At 42.9% G+C, this 22,493-nt stretch overlaps 1 protein-coding gene across 3 annotated transcripts in view; it reads right to left on the bottom strand.

Annotated features, from left to right (window-relative positions):
* BRWD3 (bromodomain and WD repeat-containing protein) overlaps positions 1–22,493 on the bottom strand; it is a 128,523-nt gene that overhangs the window by 55,997 nt on the left and 50,033 nt on the right. For all 3 annotated transcript variants that reach the window (XM_068364453.1, XM_068364456.1, XM_068364455.1), the window contains exons 13-16: positions 22,188–22,413; positions 6,275–6,619; positions 4,251–4,594; positions 1,153–1,464 (exon numbers count right to left, since the gene is read on the bottom strand). In XM_068364453.1, the coding sequence (XP_068220554.1) occupies positions 1,153–1,464; positions 4,251–4,594; positions 6,275–6,619; positions 22,188–22,413 (1,227 nt within the window). The remainder of the gene's footprint in view (positions 1–1,152; positions 1,465–4,250; positions 4,595–6,274; positions 6,620–22,187; positions 22,414–22,493) is intronic.

Here is a 22,493-nt window from a genome sequence, read left to right as displayed (position 1 = left end):
GTATTTCCTCAAATTGAGATTAATTGTTATGTAAGAATATGTATCTGAGAGACCTATTGAAAGGGTCATCTTTTTCTTTAGGGCCCACGGAGATGTCAAGGGTGTTTCCATCGGAAACTTTGTGAAGCTGAAAATTTGTTGAGGACCAGGGCACCTAAAACTGGACTCCAACCCCTGGAAGCTTTGAGGACTAGGATAACCATAGTTTTAAAAACCAGGAGAATTGTTTAAGACTTCCTTCAAATGCTTCTCTAGAAAGTTCATAATTCTGTGGTGTAAAATCTGAGCCCTTACTGTATTAGTAAGAGAACTCAGAACAGGAACTGGCTCCCAGGATGATTTGAGGCTAGAGGAATCCAGTAGCATTCTTTGACTACACCTAGCACCCACAGACTGGAAAGAATTCCTTCCCAAATGTGATAGAACTGGGAAAGTCTTCCTCTGAATGGAATTCTTCAAGAAAGACTGCCATACTGTACTTCGATATGATCTTCATGTCCGATTGACAACTCTTACAGGTAAAAAGAACAGAATTACCACATTTATGGGAAGATTCACTGTCCTGCGATTAAACAAAGGTAAATAAGTTAAAAGCTTTTGAAGCTCATCACTACCAAACTTGGCTAGTTAAGTGTGTATTAGAGAACAGTGCTGGTGTGTCGTTATTGTCATCATTCCTGCTATAAACAATTAGCCTATAATTGCCTGGATTTCCACCCGACCTAAAAGTAAGTTTCATTTGGCACCTTGAATTCGAAAAATACTTTTCAATGAAAGGAACAGTAAGGTATTTTCACACCTCATAATAGTTATCAAAGTTCAAGTATTATTCCCAGGCAGTAATTGCTCTAAAACTTATCCCAATCTGGAGAGTGCGTCGAACTGGTGCAGCCAAGAAACTAAAATAACAAAGAGCCTCTGGTCCATTACTACTTTACTTCTTGCCATTAACTGAAAGACACTCTTATTACATTGAAAGGGGAGAAAATGGGAAATTTTTTAAATTTTAGAAGTATAAGTTGATAAACCAAGCTTCTAGAGAAGATGCAATATGAACATCAGGAGGTTCCTATGAATAATCTATTGTATGTTTTTGTGATAGTCACAAGCTATGTCTCCATCTCTCTACTCTAAAATTCAACAGAATGTTACCTGTCTTTGTACACGTTGATTAACTCTAGCGGCAGCATTCCTACTTTCTTCTAATTTTTCATCCTCTTCATCCTCCTCATCTTTATCATTTTCCTCAAAATCAGAACCCCTTTTCTTTCGCTTTCTTTTACGAGGACTCTTCTTCTGCTTGTGTGCTGTACGTTTAGGAGGTTCAAGGTTAACTCCAGCTTCTGCAGTCCAATCTGAGTAGTCTGTTGATTGTTCATCAGAGCTAGAGGATTCCTGAAGATCATCATTTTCAATTTCTGATCCTGAGGAGGTCTTAGGGCTTGGAGAACCTTCGGCATGATCCTGAAAACCCATTAATTGAATTGGTCACAAACATATTTTTCCAAATTTCATACAATTACTAATCATAAATCTAAAAAGGCCTATGAATGGCCTTCCTACTATAAAGGAATTGCAAGTAAAATATTTCTAAACAAAACAAGTGGCCCTTACTTATCTATCGCATTATTTCTTCAACATATATCAGCTAATGTTGAAATAGGAGTTATATGTTACCAGCCTTCTAATTCCCCATTTCCCACATAACCGTGTTTCGTCCCTTTTAAAATAACTGAAAGGCCAAAGGCCAAATTCATGATCTTGACCCAAGTACCAAGATCCTAAATCCTAAGCATTTAAAAGTTCCCCAAAGTCAATTTTATCTTGAGGTGAAGATTTTTGTACTTTTGAGTGAAAACTTTAAATGCTTCGGATTTAGGATCCTGGTATTTGGGTCTTCTTCTTCTTTGTCTGCATCTTTTCTCACATAGAAGAAGAAGAAGAAGAAGAAGAAGAAGAAGAAGAAGAAGAAGAAGAAGAAGAAGAAGAAGAAGAAGAAGAAGAAGAAGAAGAAGAAGAAGAATTTAAAGTTTTCACTCAAAAGTACAAAAATCTTCACCTCAAGATGAAATTGACTTTGGGGAACTTTTAAATCTAAACATGCACAGATAAAGAACATGTGATATCAATTTGGCATTTCTAAAACAATTGAGTACTGAATCCCCGTGACATATTTATTTAATCCATTCCAATTTAAATGCTGTAATGTAATAATTAAAAATTCTAGACCAACATACTATGAACATAAAAAGAAAACACAAAAACTTAAATTTTCCCCTAAAAACCCTGTCTGCAATGAACTGTGCATAATTATCAATCATTTCTTATAAGACCAGCTTGAAAGTTGTAAAAGATTACACAGCTCACACTCAGGAAATTTCATTAAAAAATCTCATATCCCTAATATTAGCTCCTCCTTTCTTCAGTCAACTCACGAAGTCTGGGATTCTAGCCTTTATTTCTGATTGTGTAAGAGCTATTCCAGTATTTTCACTTCCATAAAGAATAACACCACTCTCTAGCCAATGGCAACATTCCCTACCTAAGGCATTACTCAAACTTAGAAACTTAGGGATCCTCACATCTCACCCCATCACCAACTGAAACACTTGCGATTCTAGTCTTTATTCGTGATTACGTAAGGTCTATTTTAGTGTATTCCTATGATGACATGTGTGTTCAAATCACACACCAATTATGCACTTAAAAATTAAGCAAAGACAGAAAACTGGAGGGATCTTTAAAATCTGCATTCTTCTTTTTATGCATATGTTCATCAGGATGTTAGCATAAGCTGTATATGGATGATAGAAGCCCTGCCCGAAGAAAGAACAATCCTCTGCCTAACTCTTAGCCCTTCAAACATCAACGGTTCTCTGCCACTTACTCGCCCAAGTCACCAAAATACTGTACCAGTAATCCTAGTCGTTGACACTTGACTAAATTTGTCTTTTTCTTATTTTACTCCTTTTTTCTCAACTATCATTTCTACAAAATATCATAATCATACCTTTGATATTTAATATTAGTATTGTTCATTGTTTTCACAAGTAAAAGTTAGCCTACTGTCATTATATCCATTCATTGACATTCTATGCAGTACAGTATTCGTCATGTTTTTACATGCGCAGTTTCTATTTCCGGTCCCGTAAAATACCCAAAACAGGAATTATGTCTTAACAAAAAAACACATGCACACTTTTGTTCATCATATACCTTATAAAATTTTACATTATAAAATACTTTTTGTGTCAAAGGAAACAAATGGATATTTTCATTATATTTCTGTATAACGTTAAGTCCATTATTACTGACGAGTAGTTTTATACCTTTCGACGGCTTTTTATCGTGGAATTATTAAGGAATAAGTCACTTCAATGAGTAGAAAGTTCTTTAAACACGAAATCAGTGCTTTACCATACCTTATAATTATAAATTAATAGAGTACTTCTTGTGTCAAAGTTCACATATAGATATTTTCACATTTCTGCATAACGTAAAGTTCATTATTACTGACAAGTTGTTTTATACCTTTCAACAGCTATTTATCATGAATCTAAAGTATTTTTTTTTACAGGCAAAATTACATTGCTTTACCATTATTTAAAGGAAATATGATATAAATTTCTGAAAAATTATTCTATAACTTCACAATGAATGGTAAAAAAATATTTTGGCTGTTTAGAGTGAATACAATAGAAAATAAAGCAAACTTTTGAAAAATTTATTCTGAAATCAGCAGTAAAACAAATAAACATGGAAATGTAGGTTATTATAGAGTAAGTGAACATATAAAGTACAGTATATCTGATGATGACAAATGTCGTACATAGCTCGAGTAGCAGATCTGCGGCCTTTTAGTGAAGAGGTCAAGGGGGCAGTAGGTAGAGGGAGAAAAATATTTACTTATACATATATTAAATTTACATTTGATTACCCGATGTAAATTCTTGGAATACTGCACTACCTAGGGTGACACTTACATAAGTTTGTAGTGTTAATCTTTTTTTGGAACCATCTGTATTGCTTACTGCCTAAACAGTAGTCCTCAACCAAACCCTCTGATTTTCCCACCTAGTAGTCCATCATTTTTAACTTGTCCCATTCCAATTTTAATGCCCTTGACTTCAAAGATTTAAAGATCTGCTATTATGACTACGGCAAAAAAAATTAATACCATATAGAATAGTAGTTAAATGATTTTTTTCTACAAAGATGCCAACACTATAAACCTTTATGGCAAGACTTACCTCAGCCTCATTCCCATCATAAGAATTCCTTCTGCTGTCTCTAACTGATCTCGTTACATACGCTGGTGTTTTCTTTTGTTTTTTCCGGGTTTTTCGTTCTGGTTCTTGCGGTGGCTCTTCTGGCAATCTTACTGGCTCTGGTTTTTTACGACTCTCTTCATCATATATCTGTAATTCAAGTTCACCCAGAATCTTTCTTCTTTCCAATGACTGTATAAGCATGGCATTTCTTTGTCGGCGAACAATAACTCTGCGATTCCACTTGATGTTTGGATCCCTCTGCCAGTTACCAGTTGATTGCCGTACACCTTCAACATCACCAACTCTTCGAGCACCAACACGACCTATGATAAAAGGTAAAAGAAATATCAGTGTACCAGAGGAGCAACATACCTTATAATATGATGAAAACCTTTCTTTTAGTTCAATAAATCCAACTATTACATAAATTTGTTCAATGTTCATAATACCTGTAGAGATCATTCAGACCCCCGCTCACATCCCTAGCTGTTCTTAAGCATATATATACCAACAAGTTGTGGGTTATTGAAGAAATTAATAGTATAACATGAATCAAGAGGCTGGATAATCATGGATCAGATAAGACTTGTGCCATTTGAGATTCCATTAGCACTTTACTATGTTTGCTATTTCAGATAAATGATTGTTACCTTATCTGTTGAACATCTTATGTTAATAAAGATTGGAAAAATATAAAAAAATGAAATGTTCCTTTAACTTCCCCAGTTCAACTTCATAAATTTCCCTTTTAATGCACCCTGATCAACTGATCAACATTTAATATACCAAAGTTGCAATCTTCTAAAGAGCAGCATTTAAATTTTTCAAACCATTTATGGGAGGAAGAAACCTTAAAAGGTATTATGACCCAAAAACACAAACTAATGATATAAATTAATAAGGAATGGCAAAATTTAATTATCTGAATGATCTAGACTTAATATTTTGTACATCTAGTGTATAAAACTAAATCATGGCCTTCATGCTGCTCTGGGGGTGATGTCAACTCCGCCCTAAAAGTTTGTACATTGACACACATATAAAATAAAGTATTGGTCACAGATAAAATCCATGCCTTAATGTGTTTCTATAAGTGACAGAAACTTATCAAAAAAAAATAAAAGATGAAAACTTAAAACAAACATTACTAACTGAAGCGTGATATCAAAATGAACCGAGAAGTCAGGAAAACTAGTTCAATGGTGCATGTCACCTTAATATTACAGTATTACAGTTATTAACATCTAGCTACCAAGAAGATTATTCAGCTGTAAAGGAACAAAATAAAGTTTGACTCCCGAATTGCATAAGGACGCTCACACTAATTAAAGCGGGTATGCCGGTATCATGTAAAATTCCATAAAATCTCAGACTGAAACATAGACAATGGAAGATAGCCAAAAAACATGGTACTTTTAGCAATAGTTTGTTAGTAAATTAACATTGTTCAGCAAAGGAAAAATGTGAGCTAATTTGTCTAATTGATGAAAGATCTTAGGAAGCTACTAAAATCCTTGCTGGGTAACAGCATTCCACCAACATTTAAAAAAAACTTGAAACATTTGGCAGTATCATCATCATGCATTATGAACAATGACTAGTTTTCTGGTAGCAATAGATAAAAGATACTTTTGTAGAGGTACTAAATATATATACATGAAACGGAAGAGGAAATCTATTACTATATAGCGAATCCTAGTTGGGACAGTGATACAGATAACCTTAACTAGTCCAAAAATTTGCAGAGTTCAATCCTATCCTCCACTGAGCAAGGGTTGACAATTATTGGTCAAGAAGAGAGCAAAAGGATAAGAATACCACCAGAGAAATGTCATGTCAACTGCATGAACCTACATCCACTCGTGAACCTTAAGAAAGCTGCCAAACTTTTCCAGAGGAGTTCCAGCGGCAACACAATACAGTGAGCAACTAATATTGCTCTTGAGGAAGTCAAGTCCCAACATTGTATTTACAATTTAAGAGTACGAACAAAATACACTCACTTGCTCTGGGTGACAATGGATCATGTAGAGATGCGACAGCATATGAATGGTCATTAGTTGGACCACTAGAGCTTGGTCTCCTTTCTCCTCTTGAGCTGCTGGTGCTTTCACGGCGATCTGCTACACCACTAGGTCCTGGCTGTACACCCCCTATATCAACTCTATCATGGGCTATTCTTTGGTCTTGTTCTTCAGCCAATCGTTGAATCATCTCATCAATATTTAGCCTGGGACCATGAGCACTTTCTGGCACCAGTAAACTTGCAGCTGCTGGAGGTGGTGGGACACTGGGTGGAGGAGGCAGATCATTGTAGTTCGGAGCAGCATCAATGACTTCTTGATCACCTGCAAGTAATAAACAATTTTGAGAATAAAACAAAATAAAATTCAAACATCACAAATTCTAAGAGTAATTTTAATGTTTCCTGACTATAAAAACCTGAGTCCTTCAATTAGAGTATGACTTCAGCTTGGCTGGAACTCTCCTGTTAAAAATCATAAGGTGGTGTTGGTAGTTTCTGGTAGGTGAAGAGAAACCCCTGCCCCTTTGTCAGCACACCGAGAAGCCACTTTAACCTTGACCTAGGGTTTGCAGCGTGGTTGAGGCGGGAAGTGAAACTTAGGGGACTTTGGTTTGTAGTTATGAAAAATACAATTATTTGAAAAATTTGATTCGTTACTATGCAAATACAAACCATCGTCCTTTAACATAAGTCTCTTCCTTAGGATGGTGTGATCCTGTGTAACAATACAACCATACTGGTCGGTTTAAAATTTTGGTAAGGGCACGCAAAGGACTGTTTCAAATGGGCAGTCTCACATAGCACTCTGAAGAATATGGCAATACAATGGCATGCTTCTTTCTAGCCCTTGAAGGCACCTCACCTCTTCTTGATTCATTTCACTCCTGCAGGGTAAGCATAGATTGGCCAATCCAAGACAGAGGGTGAAGTTGAGTAAATTTGTCTAGTCAGAGAAGGAGTGCAAGGTCACTTCCTAACCTTATTTGAAATTGACTTATAGCCAGAATTATGTTTCTTTTGTCATCAGTTTTTGTTTATCGCATACCTTATAGAATACGCCTAGTACCAAAGAAAACCAATGGATATTTTCATTATATTACTTTATAATGTGAAGACCACTATTACTGAAGAATGGTTTTATATCATTCGATGGTTATCAGAGAATACTTCTTGTTGTATCAACGGAAGCAAATGTATATTTTCATTATATTTCTATACAATGTAAAGTAAATTATTAATAACAAGTAGTTTTACATCTCTTGTGGTCTATTTATTGTGGAATTATAACGGAATAGCATAATCACTTCAATGAATATATATCTTTTTACACAACCATAGTACGGGCAGTCATCGACTTACGACCAAGATAATGACCGAGGCACTTCATAAGTTGATCTGGATGTATGGCGAACTTGAAATGCAGTTTCCATAGATTTATTACGCTATGTCATGGTTCGGCAATGCTATTTAATCAATATTTCCTTACAGTATATCATTATTAAATTTTCTTGTTTCATGATATATCATATGTTCTATTAAAGCACTACTGTATTCTATTTTTCAATTTCGGAAACATTTTAATAATTAACAACTTTTTTGTTTACCCTTAGTTAAAATCAGCTGTGCTTCTAATCTTTAGTTCCCGCTACCATATCAAATAATGTGCACATACGAATGGCTTACTGTTTATTTAATTACTTAATTTACATGAAACATATTCATGATGTTTACATCAGCACTAGTATGTTACAGGATATAGTTTTATATACATTCGTTTATAGCCATTATTACTAGTTGTTATACGAATATGTTCTCTCTCTCTCTCTCTTTCTCTGTGTGCGCATGTCCGTGCATACAGCTAGTTCACTTTTAAAGCTTCATACAGTATTTAAATTTTAGTTCATTATCAAGCCTTTATATTTCATTAGACTTAATTGTGTTTAATTATGATTTATTAAAGCATGTTTGAATTTGATTTCTCAATTTCAGTAGCATTTCAATAATCAACAATTACTTTTGTTCTACTATAGTAAGCATCAGATTATCTCAAGGTCACGCTACCGTATTGCGATTATGCGGGCATAGCGTTGCTTATGTAATTTTTCTATTCAAAATATCTTCATAATGAATATTACATCAGCACCAATATGTTATAGGATATCATAGTTTCTATACGGTTCGTTTAGAGCCCTTATTATTAGTTATCATATGAATACACACATACTCACTGTCTGTCTGTGTCTTTGATTTTTAATTCACTGTTAAATCTTTAAATTTCTTTGGATATTATTAGAATTTTTTTTATCATTACTCAATGTTTCAATTATGGGAATATTAGTAACACCTCGAAAGGAAATCACTTGGCTTGCCACTCGCCTTCTGCCAGAATTATGACGCCATCATATTTTTTTCTTAAATTTACGGTAAGTAGTACTATTCTCATAACTACTGATACAAACCACTAAAACACTTGATATCGTTACATGGCGTTTTGATGATGGGAATACTGTAATAAAATTACTTGGTAACACGCCAAAAAGGAAATTATTCTTTTTGCCAGCGCCTTTTGCCAGAAATTTGATGTCACAAGACATGTGACGTGAACTCGACAAAAAATGACTTGCAAAATATGTAAAACCCTTTACTTTTTTCCTGCAGAAATGAAAGAAAATACAACTTACCAAGCAAAGTATTTCATTTTCATAATGTAAAAGAAAATATATTATTTGCCAAAAAACATTTGTCCTATATTAGTGTACCTTCTTTAAATAAATATCGATTATCAGAGATTAAATGAAACTAGCGTAGAGTCAAATTTATTCTATGTAGTACTCAAAACAACCAATACAGACCCATAAAATACTTTGCATCACCACTTGATATTTCGATAATGGGAATGATAACACTAATCGTTAGCCTTTTGGAAGGAAATAACTATTACTCCCGCTTGCTTTCCGCCGGTAATATTACGTCAACAGACATATGATATGAACTCTACAGATGTTAAAACTTTTCTTGATGTATTTTTTACTGGAAATGGATATTGTATATTAACAATAAAAGAAAATACCAACTTACCAAGATAAAACAGTTCAATTTTATAAAAAGAAAATAGATTATTTCCAAGGAAAATATTTCCTATTGCAGTAGTGTACTATTTCAGATAAACTTGTGACGTCCTCATAGGGAAAAAAAGACGTTGCAAAATCGAACAGTTAAAAGTCGCATACTGTATGTCATAAGTCAGCGACTACCTGTATCTGGATGTTTAGAAGCAACTGTTCTTGACCTACTTTCCATAATACTTTGAGTTTTGTTGGTACGAAACTTCATGCCCCACACTTTGCACCATGCACTAATTTTAGCAAGATCTCTATTAATCCCTTCACTACGAGGCCACGGATCCGCTACTCAAGCTATGTACGAGATTTGCTCGTCAGATAAACTGTACGTGCTAACTTACTCTATAATAATCAACATTTCCATATTTATTTGTTTTACTGTTGATTACAGAATATTTTTTAAAAAGTTTGCTTTATTTTCTATTACTGTATATTTCACTCTAAACAAAAATATTTTTTCCATTCATTATGAAGTGATTATGGAATGATTTTTCAGAAATTTGTCTTACATAATGTTCTCTGAATATTACTAAAGTACAGGTAGCCGACAATTTTATTTGTTAGAGACGAGAGAGAGGTGGGTATGAAAATGCAGAGAGGGAGATAGAGAGAGAGAGAGGATTTTATGTACTGTGTACTATACAAAAAAATAAATGTAAAAAAAATAATCTATACTGTTTAAAATATGACAGAAATTATTGCTGACTCGTTACTGAAAGTTTGGCTACTCATTGTTGATGAACAAACCTAGCTTATGAGTGAATACCTTGAAAACACATTAGGAAAAAAAAATGAAGCTTTTATTTATCTTTTAATAAACAAAAAATGTTTTAATATACCCTGTAATTTGTATAGAAAAGCTATACACTTTGAAATACACGATTGAAAGAATATTGCATACTCGTTAACAAAAGAGAGGCTATTCATTGCCGATAAGCAAACTTTCTGTGTGAAAACCTTTTAAAAACCCACAGGTAAAATAAGAAATAAAGCTTTAATAAACCATCTACAGTGGTACCTCTACATACGAATTTAATCCGTTCCACAACCGACTTCGGATGTAGAAAATGTTCGGATGTCGAAACAAATTTTCCCATAAGAATACATTGAAATAGGATTAATCCGTGGTTGAGCCCAAAAACCTATGATAACTTCTTAATAAACTACTACACATAATTTCCCATGAGAATAATGCACACTAAATTAGATAATAGACATGTAAAAAAGAAGAATTATCAAAAAATGATAAATGACAAATTCAAAGATAATTTGTATTTTTCCTAGCCATACAAACCTTAGCTATTTACATAGGGTTTACCTTTAACGCAGCTGAAATGACGAGCCAATTGTTTTAACGAGGGTTAATTACCCCCGCGCTAGTTAGCGGGGGGTGGGGAAGGGTAGCTTGCTACCCCTCCCCCCTCCACACACCGGTGACTTGCTTCACTTCACTTAGAGGTAGGACTTGACTTGGGGGTCAGGGATGGCGGGCACATATGTGTAAATAGCTAAGGTTTGTATGGTTAGGAAAAATACAAATTATCTTCGAATTTGTCATTTGTTCCGTAACCGAAATACAAACCACGCTATTTACATAAGGTGACTTACCCCTTAGGAAGGATGGAAAGTCCCCAGCCTTACTGACTTCGGCTTGCCCGGGGGCTCGATCCCTCAGTAAGCAGCACTAGAGAGAGGGAGCCCCTGTAGCTCACAAGTTCCTAGCATCGCTAGGAACGAGTGGCCTACATAAGCAGTGTGAGGAGGAGAGTGTGACTCGTCCTATGAAGTTGACCTTGAGACCTTCAGATAGGAATTCTAGGATAATACGTTCCCAATACCACCTCGTCAGGGTATGGGAGACGCAACAGTATTAAGCTTAATACTAGGAGCACAAAGAAGCATGGGTTACCTGCAGAGGTCGAAGTCAGCTATGCGAGGACCAGGATGCTGCTTACCCAAGAGAGGGGAGAATGAAGAAAGAAGTAAGGGTCAGACATACTCTTTCATTCACGCAGACTAAGACCGGGTAACAACGCCCTCAACCTACTGCTACTTGTCCAAAAAGGAGCCTGAGGTTAGACCAGCTGTTGTGCAGCCACCACAGGGCCGATAGCAAACGTATCGAGGCTCCAGTGGGTCACGTCTTGCAGGTAGTGGGCTGTGAAGGTCGTTTGACGCTTCCAGACCCCCGCTTGAAGTACCTGCGTCACAGAGAAGTTTCTCTTGAAGGCCAGGGATGTAGCAATACCCCTGACATCATGGGCCCGAGGGCGACGTGACGGAGGAGGGTCAGGATTCAGGGCATGGTGGATAACCCTTCGAATCCAAGCTGAGATGGTGTTCCTGGTGACCCTCCTCTTAGTCCTGCCTGTGCTCACAAACAAAGCTCGCACATGAGGACGGACTGCAGCCGTTCTCTTTAAGTAGTGCCTCAGACACCTCACTGGACATAATAGCAGCTGGTCTGGGTCGCTTGTTACAGAACGGAGACTCGCGATCCTGAAAGAGTCGAACCGAGGATCCAGCACTCCAGGATTCTGAGTCTTGGCAACAAACTCAGGGACGAACCTGAACGTTACCTCCCCCCATCCCCTTGAATGGGCGATGTCGTACGAGAGACCATGAAGTTCACTAACTCGCTTGGCCGAAGCCAAGGCGAGTAGGAAAGCCGTCTTCCAAGACAGGTGGCGATCGGAGGCCTGGCGTAATGGCTCCAAGGGAGGTCTCTTAAGAGACCTGAGGACTCGAACCACGTTCCAAGAAGGGGGTCTCACTTCCGACTGGGGGCAGGTAAGCTCATAGTTACGTATGAGTAAAGAGAGTTCTAGCGATGAAGAAATACCCACGCCCTTCAATCTGAAGGCCAAGCTTAAGCCTTTCACTGCCGAGACAAAAAGGCGCATTTCTTCCCGCAGATACACGAGGAAGTCCACTATTGCTGGAATAGTGGCATCGAGTGGAGAGATACCCCTTCCACGACACCAACCACAAAAGACTCTCCACTTTGCTTGGTAGACTCCCTCAGAGGACCTTCGCAGGTGCTGAGACATTTTCTCCGCAACCTGTTGCGAAAAGCCTCTCTCCGCGAGGAGACGCTGGATAGTCTCCAGGCGTGAAGCCGAAGCGAGGCTACGGCCCTGTGAGGGACGCCGGAGTGGGGTTGTCCGAGAAGCTCGTGTCGTGGAGGAAGCTCCCTCGGGAGTTCCGTCAGGAGCTGCAGAAGGTCCGGAAACCATTCCGCGTGATGCCATAGCGGAGCTACCAGAGTCATCGAACAGTTGACCGATAGTCTGGTCCTGTTGAGCACCCTTCTTATCAGACAGAACGGTGGGAAGGCATACACGTCGATGTTGTCCCACTGTTGCTGGAAAGCATCTTGCCAGAGTGCCTTGGGGTCCGGGACTGGGCAGCAGTACAGGGGCAGCTTGAAGTTCAAGGCTGTCGCGAACAAGTCCACAGTCGGGGAACCCCACAAAGTCAGGACTTTGTTGGCTATCTGAGGATCCAAAGACCACTCGGTACTCACTATCTGCGAAGCCCTGCTCAGACTGTCGGCGAGCACATTCCTCTTGCCAGGAATGAAGCGAGCTGATAGTGTTATCGAGTGGGTTTCGGTCCACCTCAGAGTCTCTACTGCAAGATGGGATAGCTGTTGCGAAAAAGTGCCTCCCTGCTCGTTGATATAAGCCACTACCGTGGTGTTGTCGCTCATCAACACCACGGAGTGACCAGCCAGGGACCGATGGAACTGCTGAAGAGCCAGAAAGACGGCCTTCAATTCTAGCAGGTTGATGTGTAGGCACTTTTCTGATTCTGACCAAAGGCCTGAGGCCCTCTGGTTCAGAACGTGCGCCCCCCACCCTTCTTTTGACGCGTCCAAAAACATAGTCAATTCCGGGGGGAGGACGAGAGGACTCACTCCCTTCCGCAGGTTCTCGTCGACCAGCCACCACCGCAAGTCCGTCTGTTCCAGAGACCCCATTGGGATCAGAATGTCCGGGGAATCGGATCCTTGATTCCAACGGGACTTGAGCCGCCATTGAAGGGATCTCATCCTGAGGTGGCTGTTTGGAACCAGACGGGCCAGGGAGGATAGGTGACCTAAGAGACGCAACCACGATTGGGCGGGGAGTTCTTTTCGCCTGAAGAAGGGTTCCGCCACCCTCCTCAGTCTTGCTATCCGGTCGTCTGATGGAAAGGCTTTGTGGAGATTGGTGTCTATTAGCATGCCTAGTTAAACCAGTCGTTGGGATGGCTGCAGAGAGGACTTCTCGAGGTTTACCACGATCCCCAGATCCTGGCAAAGATCCAGAAGCCTGTCTCGGTGCCGAAGAAGGGTCGACTCCGAGTCTGCTAGGATCAGCCAATCGTCCAGATAACGAAGGAGACGAATGCCGTTCCTGTGCGCCCAAGATGAAATCAGGGTGAACACTCTGGTGAACACCTGAGGAGCTGTGGAGAGACCGAAACACAGCACCTTGAACTGGTAGATCTTGTTGTCTAGGCAAAATCTCAGGTACTTCCTGGAAGACGGATGGATTGGGATCTGGAAGTACGCGTCCTTTAGATCCAGTGTGCACATGAAGTCTTGTGGTCTCACCGCAAGTCTGACCGTGTCTGCTGTCTCCATGCTGAACCGGGTTTGCTTGACAAACCTGTTCAGAGCTGAGAGATCGATGACGGGTCTCCAGCCTCCAGTAGCCTTCTCTACGAGAAAGAGTCGACTGAAGAAGCCTGGGGAGCCGTCCACGACCTCCTGGAGAGCACCCTTCTCGAGCATGGTCTCGACTTCGGCCTGAAGGGCCAGCCCCTTTGCCGATCCCGTGGCATAGGAGCTCAACGACACTGGATTCGCTGTCATGGGAAGTTGAGATGTTGTGAACGGAACGCGATAGCCTTGGCCGATCACTGAGACCGTACAAGCATTGGCCCCGTGTTGCTACCACCTGCGGACGCAACGCTGAAGGCATCCCCCCACAGGTGGACACGCAGAGGGACTGCCACCCCTAGGGCTTGCGGCCGCGGCCGCCACCCCTAGGAGTCTTGCCTCCCCTGGAGGACTTACCGCCCTTCTTGACCTTGGCTGGAAAGGGCTGGGGCTTAGACACCACCTTCTTAGCTGCCGGTGCCTGTTTGGGAGACTTACGAGGCTGTTGCTGCTGTTGTGGCGGGGCTGGAGGCTTATAGGGCCGAGTTGTAAGAGCCCTATGGAGGAGGGAGTCTGTGCTGGATTTCCTCCACCTCTCAGCCGTTCGCTCCATGTCTTGAGGCTCAAACAGGTTCTCCCATAGAAGGGAAGCATGTCGGAGCCTACACACATCCACGGCAGGGACCTTCGGATGGAATCTCTCGGACACAGCATCGCGACGCTTCAACACCGAGTTGGCCCACAAGGTGGTAACCTGGTGTGCCAAAGACTCGATGGAGCGGGTGCCCGAGAGCAAGAAGGTCTCCAGTGTCTTCCTATTGGTCTCCTTGGACAAGTCCTCCGATCGCAATAGGATGCCCAGAGATCCTAGCCAAGTCCAGCCACGAAGTGGCCTGCATGGCACACTTAGCGACCATCTCGTGGCTAAGGATCTCTGCCGCCGAGAACGACACCTGCCGGGCAGAGAGTTTCTCAAGGGGAACTCCCTTCGCCAGCTCCTCCACAGAGTGATGGAGAGGAAGAGCGAGGTTGTGCTCACCCAGGATCTCGAAATACCTCCTCTGGTGAAGACGAGGAGGAGGGATGAGCTTGTTCCCGGCAGTGGAACGACTGGAGGAGGCAAGAAGTGCGAGCTGAGCGTTGGCCCTAGCCCTGGCACTCTTCAGCCCCTGAGACCAGGGCAGAGCCGCACTGGTCTTAGGGGCCTTCCGAACGTCAAACACTTCATCCAGAACCGTGCCTTTGCCTTCACGGGGGGAGATGACTGAATCCATAAGCCCGTTAAGTTGTCTTATCAGGCTTAGGACCTGCCAGAAGGCATGTTCCGATTCTTGCTGTTCTCCTCCCTGCGGGCTGGCAGCTAAGTCTCCTGCCCCAGGGATCTCTTCCTAGGGTGACACGTGGACATTCCCCAGGGTAGTCGTGAGTTCCTGACGAATCCTCGCAGAGGATTTAGGGATGGTCTTTGAGTCCTTGGATTCCCTCCTAGGAGGGATACAGGATCCCAACAACGAGGTTCGAGGGGCCCCTTCCTCACGAGACGATTCTCCTGCATGAAGCGAAGTCTCCCCCCCTGGTGCCGAGGGGAAGACTACCGCCCTACTGGACTCACCTGAGGACGGAAAGGCCTCGTCCACGGGAGGAGAGAGCACTCGTGCAGGAGAAGGGACCTTCGCGACCGACCTCTTGGGAACCAACTTCGCCCTGGGGGAAGTCACCACGAAGTCCACTCCTCTCTTTCTCTTCAGCGTAGGAGAGACAGCCGTTGGTTTGTTACCCTGGTCGGCGAGTGCTGGTTTCATAACCCTCACTAACGCCCGTGCCAGAGGACCAAACCAAGTCTGTTGCTCCAAGGACACAGAGTCCAAAATCCTCGCTAAAGGGAAAGGGATCGAGCGATCCTTTGGAGTGGACACCACGGTACCTGCCTGAAAAGAAGGTGGGGGAAAATGATGTACTAACCTCTCCTCGTCCTGCACTACCAACCTGTGTTTGGGTGGAGGTGATCCCGAGTGCCGTCTAGGAACACGCGTTCCTGCTGCTACCACCAGCTGCGGAATTCGCCGCGAATGATCGTGCGGGCGCGCAGGCGAGTGGGCGCGAGGGTGGGCAGGTAAATGAACGCGTGTCCGAGGCAGCGAACGCAAGCGTTGGCGCAACGGCAAGGAAACACGCTGCCGCGTGGGTGAGGAAGACCGCTGGCGATGTAGATCCACAGGCGATCGATGATGAGCTGGTGTGCGCGGACGCGCAGATTGGCGATGGCGCGTTGTGGCATGTCGACGCGTTGACGAGCGATGGCGAGCAGCATGCGCAGGTGAGCGATCGCGCGATGGGGAGCAATGGCGATCAGCTTGCGCAAGAGGGCGATCGCGCGATGGCGAGCAGCATGCGCAGGTGGGCGATCGCGCGATGGCGATCAGCATGCGCAGGAAGGCGATCGCGCGATGGCGAGCAGCATGCGCAGGAGGGCGATCGCGCGATGGCGAGCAGCATGCGCAGGTGGGCGATCGCGCGATGGCGAGCAGCATGCGCAGGTGGGCGATCGCGTGATGGCGAGCTAGTAGCTGGCGAACCATGTTCCTTCAGAAGCGTTAGAGAACGTTGGCGCGCCGGCTGTCGCTGTTGAATAGGCAATACTAAAATCTGCCTGTGCGCGCTGGCGAGTAGGTGATCGCTGGCGAGCAGAAGGACAGGTGGCGCGGCGAGGGCAAGTGGCGCGGCGCGTTCACGAGCAGGAACTGGTAGATCGCTGGCGCATTGGCGAACATGTGCTTTTGACACACGCGCAGCACAATGTTGCGTAGCCACAGGATCAGGCAGATGGTGAGCAGGGAGCTCAGCAGGAACTGTAGGATGGTCAGAGACCGCAGGGCGATGGTCCTAAAATGATCGCTGACGAGGAGGGCGAACATCAGGAGAGCACCGACGAGCAGGAGATCGCTGACGAGCAGGAGAGCGCTGACGATCAGGAGAGCGCTGACGATCCGGAGAGCGCTGGCGAGCAGGAGAGCGCCTGTGCGCTAGCACTGCTCGTGGAAGGGAAGGATCCCTTAGCCCCGAAGGGACCGTTGCCCGTCGGGTAACGAGTTCTCCAGAAGGCGAAGATCTGGCAGGAGAAGGTGAACGGTCTGCAGAGAGGTTCAAGGAGGACAGAGCTGTAGGTTGAGGTTGACGAGGAGAGTCCCCCTCGGAGGATGAAGACCCAAAAAGGCGCCTCTTAGCCCCCCTGCAAGGGGAAGGGAGGCCCTTGCGGCGTAGCGGACGGTGAGCCTTACGGCGGAGGCGGCCTCGGGGGAGATCGTCGTGACCATCGATCCTCCGAAGGGGAGTCTCCGTCAAAGCACTTCCCTCAGAAGGAAGCTGAGCAGCAGCAGAGACCGAAGGACTCACTTCCTCCTTCGAAGGATGTACGGAAGGGGGAGGAGAGCCTTTAGCACCATCATCCGCAACAGCACCTGCGGCGGATCGCCCAGCCACGTCGGAGGCCTCTGTCACCACGACGTCGACAATAGACAGAGGGTCTACCTCTGCTACCGCCGGCGACTGCTTAACAGCGGCCCCCAACGAGACAAGGTCAATAAAAGAGACCCTGGAGGGCAAGCCCTTAAGCCCCAGGGACGACCAAATCTGTAAAAGATCATCATTGGTTAAGGCATTATCAATAACCTCCCCTGGAGGAGGAGGGGGAACCGCCTCGCTATGGGAGGCGACGCCCTCTCCCCCCACCCAAGGTCGGGAAACAGAACTAGGGCCTGCGCTACCACTCGGCCGACTCTCCTTAGGAGGCGGACGAGGGCTAACCCCGAAGGAGAACGGTCTCTCTTGGACTTCTTACGCCGACGGCCAAACCTCTCCCACTGGGAGGCAGACCACTCCCTGCACTCACGGCACATGTTCTCCTGGTCACACCGTCGGCCCCGACATTGAGGGCAAAGGGTGTGCGGATCCGTAGTTACGTCCGACATGAAAGTCCCACAAGGACAACCGGCAACTCCAGGGCATGTATGTATTGTAAAGAAATAATAATGAAGGTCAACTTCCAACCAACACACACGCTGAAAAGAAAAAGCAGAAAATTAAAGGCTGTCACGAGGACGATGAGCAGACATGTCTGATCACCGCAGAGCCAAAAGTGAAAGTGAAGTGAAGCAAGTCACCGGTGTGTGGAGGGGGGAGGGGTAGCAAGCTACCCTTCCCCACACCCCGCTAACTAGCGCGGGGGTAATTAACCCTCGTTAAAAAAATTGGCTCGTCATTTCGGCTGCGCTAAAAGGTAAACCCTATGTAAATAGCGTGGTTTATATTTCCTTTATGGAACAAATAAGAAACGGGTTTTTAGCGTCACTTTACCTTAAAAACTCCAGCGCAAGTGTTGTTGGTCTTGCTACGCAGAGAGGAGACGGACGGGCGGCGAGGAGGTAGAGAGGTTAACTACGATAAACGTACACTACCGTAACTTATTCTAACTTACACTAAGTGAACTTTAACATAACTTAGCTTATTTTTTTTTTTTTTTATATTTTATATTTTTTTTACATTTTCTTTTTTTCTTTTTGATGATTAATTTTAATCACTTTCACTCTCTACACTTAAAATTGATTGAATTTCTTTCGCTTCACTCTTTGCCGTTTTCTTTGAATCACTTCCATCCTCTTCATCACGAGTTCGCTTCGTAGTTTTTTTAAAGAAACTATCGATAGATAGTTGCTTGGTACGGCTTTTCAGAATGTTTCGAAAGTGAGTTAGGCAAACATCATCGAACTGCGCAACTGCACGACAAACCTGCAATTTTTTTGGGTGGTATTTGTCGATGAAGTCGACCACGTCTGGATATTTTCCTAACACCTCTTTTATTTGCGCTGAACCCAACACATGTTCTACCTCCTCGATCCCTTCCTCGTCATCACTCATGTGCTCAGACATAGCATGGAGTTCCTTGAGCTCCTCTGTGGTAAGTTCGTTGTGATGTTCGGCGACGAGTTCCGTGACGTCATCTGCGTCGACCTCCAGACCCATGGACTTACCAAAGGAGACGATTTCCTCTACGTCTTCCGCTGCACCCACCACGGGATCAGGTTCGGGGTCAAAACCTTCGAAATCTCTGGGAGAAACTGAATCAGGCCACAGCTTCTTACAGGCAGAATTGAGGGTCCGTTGAGTTAATCCCACCCAAGCCTGGTCTATGATCTTCAAGCAGTGCACGATGTTGAAGTGGCTTTTCCAAAATTCACGCAAAGTTAAGTTTGTGCTTTGCGTGACATTAAAGCACTGCTTGAATAGGTGCTTGGTGTAGAGCTTCTTGAAATTTGAGATGACTTGCTGGTCCATGGGCTGGAGGATAGAGGTGGTATTCAGAAGATACAGCACCTTTATGAACTTAAATTCATCCAAGATATCATCTTCAAGTCGGGGGGGGGGGGGGGGGGGGGGGGGGAGAGAGAGAGATTGTCAAGGCATAGCAGGCACTTTAAAGGCAATTTCTATTCATAAAGATACTTCTTCACAGAAGGGCCGAAAACTTGGTTAACCCATTGCACAAAGAACTGCCTAGTGACCCAGGCCTTCGAGTTGGATCGCCAGAAAACATGAAGCTGGTCCTTATCGACGTTGTGTGCCTTAAAGGCCCTAGGGTTCTCCGAATGGTAAACCAGTAAGGGCTTGACTTTAAAGTCCCCGCTGGCGTTGGCACATAGGGCAAGAGTCAACCGATCCTTCATTGGCTTATGCCCAGGCAATTTCTTCTCTTCGGCGGTGATGTAGGTTCGACTGGGCATCTTCTTCCAAAACAGCCCGGTTTCATCACAATTAAACACTTGCTGCTCTACGTAGCCTTCTTCCAGCACGATCCTTTCAAAGTTCTTGACAAAGTCAGCTGCAGCCTTTGTGTCCGCACTAGCAGCCTCTCCGTGGCGAACAACTGAATGAATCCCGGATCGTTTCTTAAATTTCTCAAACCAGCCACGAGATGCCTTGAAATCGTCTGAGGAAGGTTCGGTTGAACTCTCCCCAGCATCAACCCCAGAGCTCTCCTCCTTCAAGTCCGTGAAGATGGCGTGCGCCTTCTCGCAGATGATGGTTTCGGTGATAGTGACGCCAACAATCTCTCTGTCCTTGATCCAGATTAGCAGAAGTCGTTCCATCTCTTCTATGATAGGGCTACGGCGTTTTGAAATAATGGTGATCCCCTTAGAAGGTTTCACTGCTTTAATAGCTTCCTTCTGTTTCAGGATTGTCGAGATCGTCGACATATTACGGCCATACTGTTTAGCAAGTTCACTCACGCTGATGCCACGCTCATGTTTTTCAATAATTTCCTGCTTTACGTCTAAAGAAAGCATTTCCTTCTTCCTTTTCTCACCTCTTGCAAAACTAAGCCTTTTAGGACCCATACTTTACGTGAATTACCGTAAAAGGATGCACGTAAAAAATCACGATTAAAACAGTACAATAATAGCAGAACGCACAGGGCACAACCGCAAGAAGCCGACCAGAACAGAGGACTGACCCAAGCCGCGCTAATTGAGGGTCCCTCCGAGGTCGAAGTGCTGCCTTCTATCGGCGGAAATAAAAAACACATCAGGCGCTATGAGTACCGACTACGCGTACGAGTATTGTTTACTTCAGGTGTCGAAAAAAAAATTCGGGTGTAGAGTAGGAACGTGTTCGAATTGTACTTCGCGTGTCGAAAAATTTGGATATAACCGGTACGACGAAAATTGCTTACTTCGTGTGTCAAAATAAAATTCGAGTGTAGTCAATAATTTGCTCGAATTTTACCACGGATGTTGGAAAATTCGGATGTAGATACGGTCGGATACAGAGGTTCCACTGTACTTTGTAAAACAAGAAAATAAGGTTTTAATATACTCTTTACTTTGTAAAGAAAAGCTGTTCAGTTATTTGTATATTCTACCATGATTGAAAATTAAGGCTACTGGTCAAAACAATAAGGAACAATTCGATTAACGACCAATTCGATCAACGGCAGCTTCTTCAATGCCTATCTCGTCGTTGTACGAGGAGTACCTGTACTACGAGCTCGGAAATATGGCAATGTGCACTTTTGTCCTTAAATACACCTCAACCTTCTTTGTAAATCTGACAGACTATAGGTGTGCCTACAAGGGGGCAGGGCTTCCCAGCCATAATGAGAAACTACTGACAACCTATAAATTCTAATAGCAGAGCCAGCCAAGCTGAAAACATACTCCTATTAAAGGACGGGCATTTGTATTCATGTAAGAACAAACTTGAATTAATTCCTAAGCTCAAGATGCTAATCCCAAAACAAGATAATACAGGGATACCTTTCATCATCTGTGCATTTTTTATTCCTTTAATAACAGTTTGATTCATAGCATACTCATACCCATTTTCACTATTTGTCAGAAGAATGTAATTGTTCTATTGCTAATGAATAAACAAGTTACTGCTTACTGTATTAAAAAAAATATATATTTACCTTTTGAATAATGTTACATTATTCTTTTGGGATTCTCATGAAATTGTAAACAGTCACATTTATAAACTAATCAGACCAAGACAAGGGATTTCATAAATTTGAGATGAAAATTGGACTTAGAAAAATGAAAGTACTGTTGCTAAATAGTTAGGGAAAAGAAATAGGAAATTGATGAATGCAATGTGTCATTGTACTAATGGAATAATGCAAAGAACCTTTATAGCTGACTCATGGTATTATCAGAAATTAGTTCAAAAAGACAATGTTACATTTAAACTTTCAAAGGTCTCACCTGAACAGTAAATTCTTAAAAGTTTAAAGTTGGAGCAAGATGAAGTTAGAGTAGTTGAACAGTCATGTATGAATAAGTATAAGAGAATACAGGGAAATAAAAAAGAAGAGTTCAATGCACTGCACATTGGGATTGAATGAATGCTACTGGCTAATAATAACTGGTATTCCCACAAGGACTGCAGTACATGTGCCACACCATAGCACATCATTAGAGAGAGAGAGAGAGAGAGAGAGAGAGAGAGAGAGAGAGAGAGAGAGAGAGAGAGAGAGAGAGAGATTTGCATACAATTCAAGTAAAAAAAGCCATAGAGAAAAAATATGAATTTGCATACAATTCTAGTTAAAAGACGAAAGAAATTACCATTAGCGTTGAGAATTACGTTGGGAATCAACTGATCATGACGACAATTCTCCCGTCCAGGTACAAGACGTTGGTATTCAGGAGGGTATGGATCACCGTCCATGTTCACAAGGAAGGGTGGAGGCATTAAATGAGGTGCCATTTGTGTCTGTTCATCCAGTACATGGTGATTTGAATCTCTCATAAGTGGTCGGTAATCAGTGTGGAAAAAGAGCTCCTTGGGAATCTGAAGAGATTGGGATATTACATTAGTTCCAATATTACTTTACAACCTAACTAAGAATCATACTTTGTACCACACTACTA

The sequence above is a fragment of the Palaemon carinicauda genome, chromosome 41 (genome assembly GCF_036898095.1).
Source record: "Palaemon carinicauda isolate YSFRI2023 chromosome 41, ASM3689809v2, whole genome shotgun sequence".
In the NCBI taxonomy this organism is placed as follows: Eukaryota; Metazoa; Arthropoda; class Malacostraca; order Decapoda; family Palaemonidae; genus Palaemon; species Palaemon carinicauda.
This window is presented reverse-complemented; position numbering and strand designations above follow the sequence as displayed.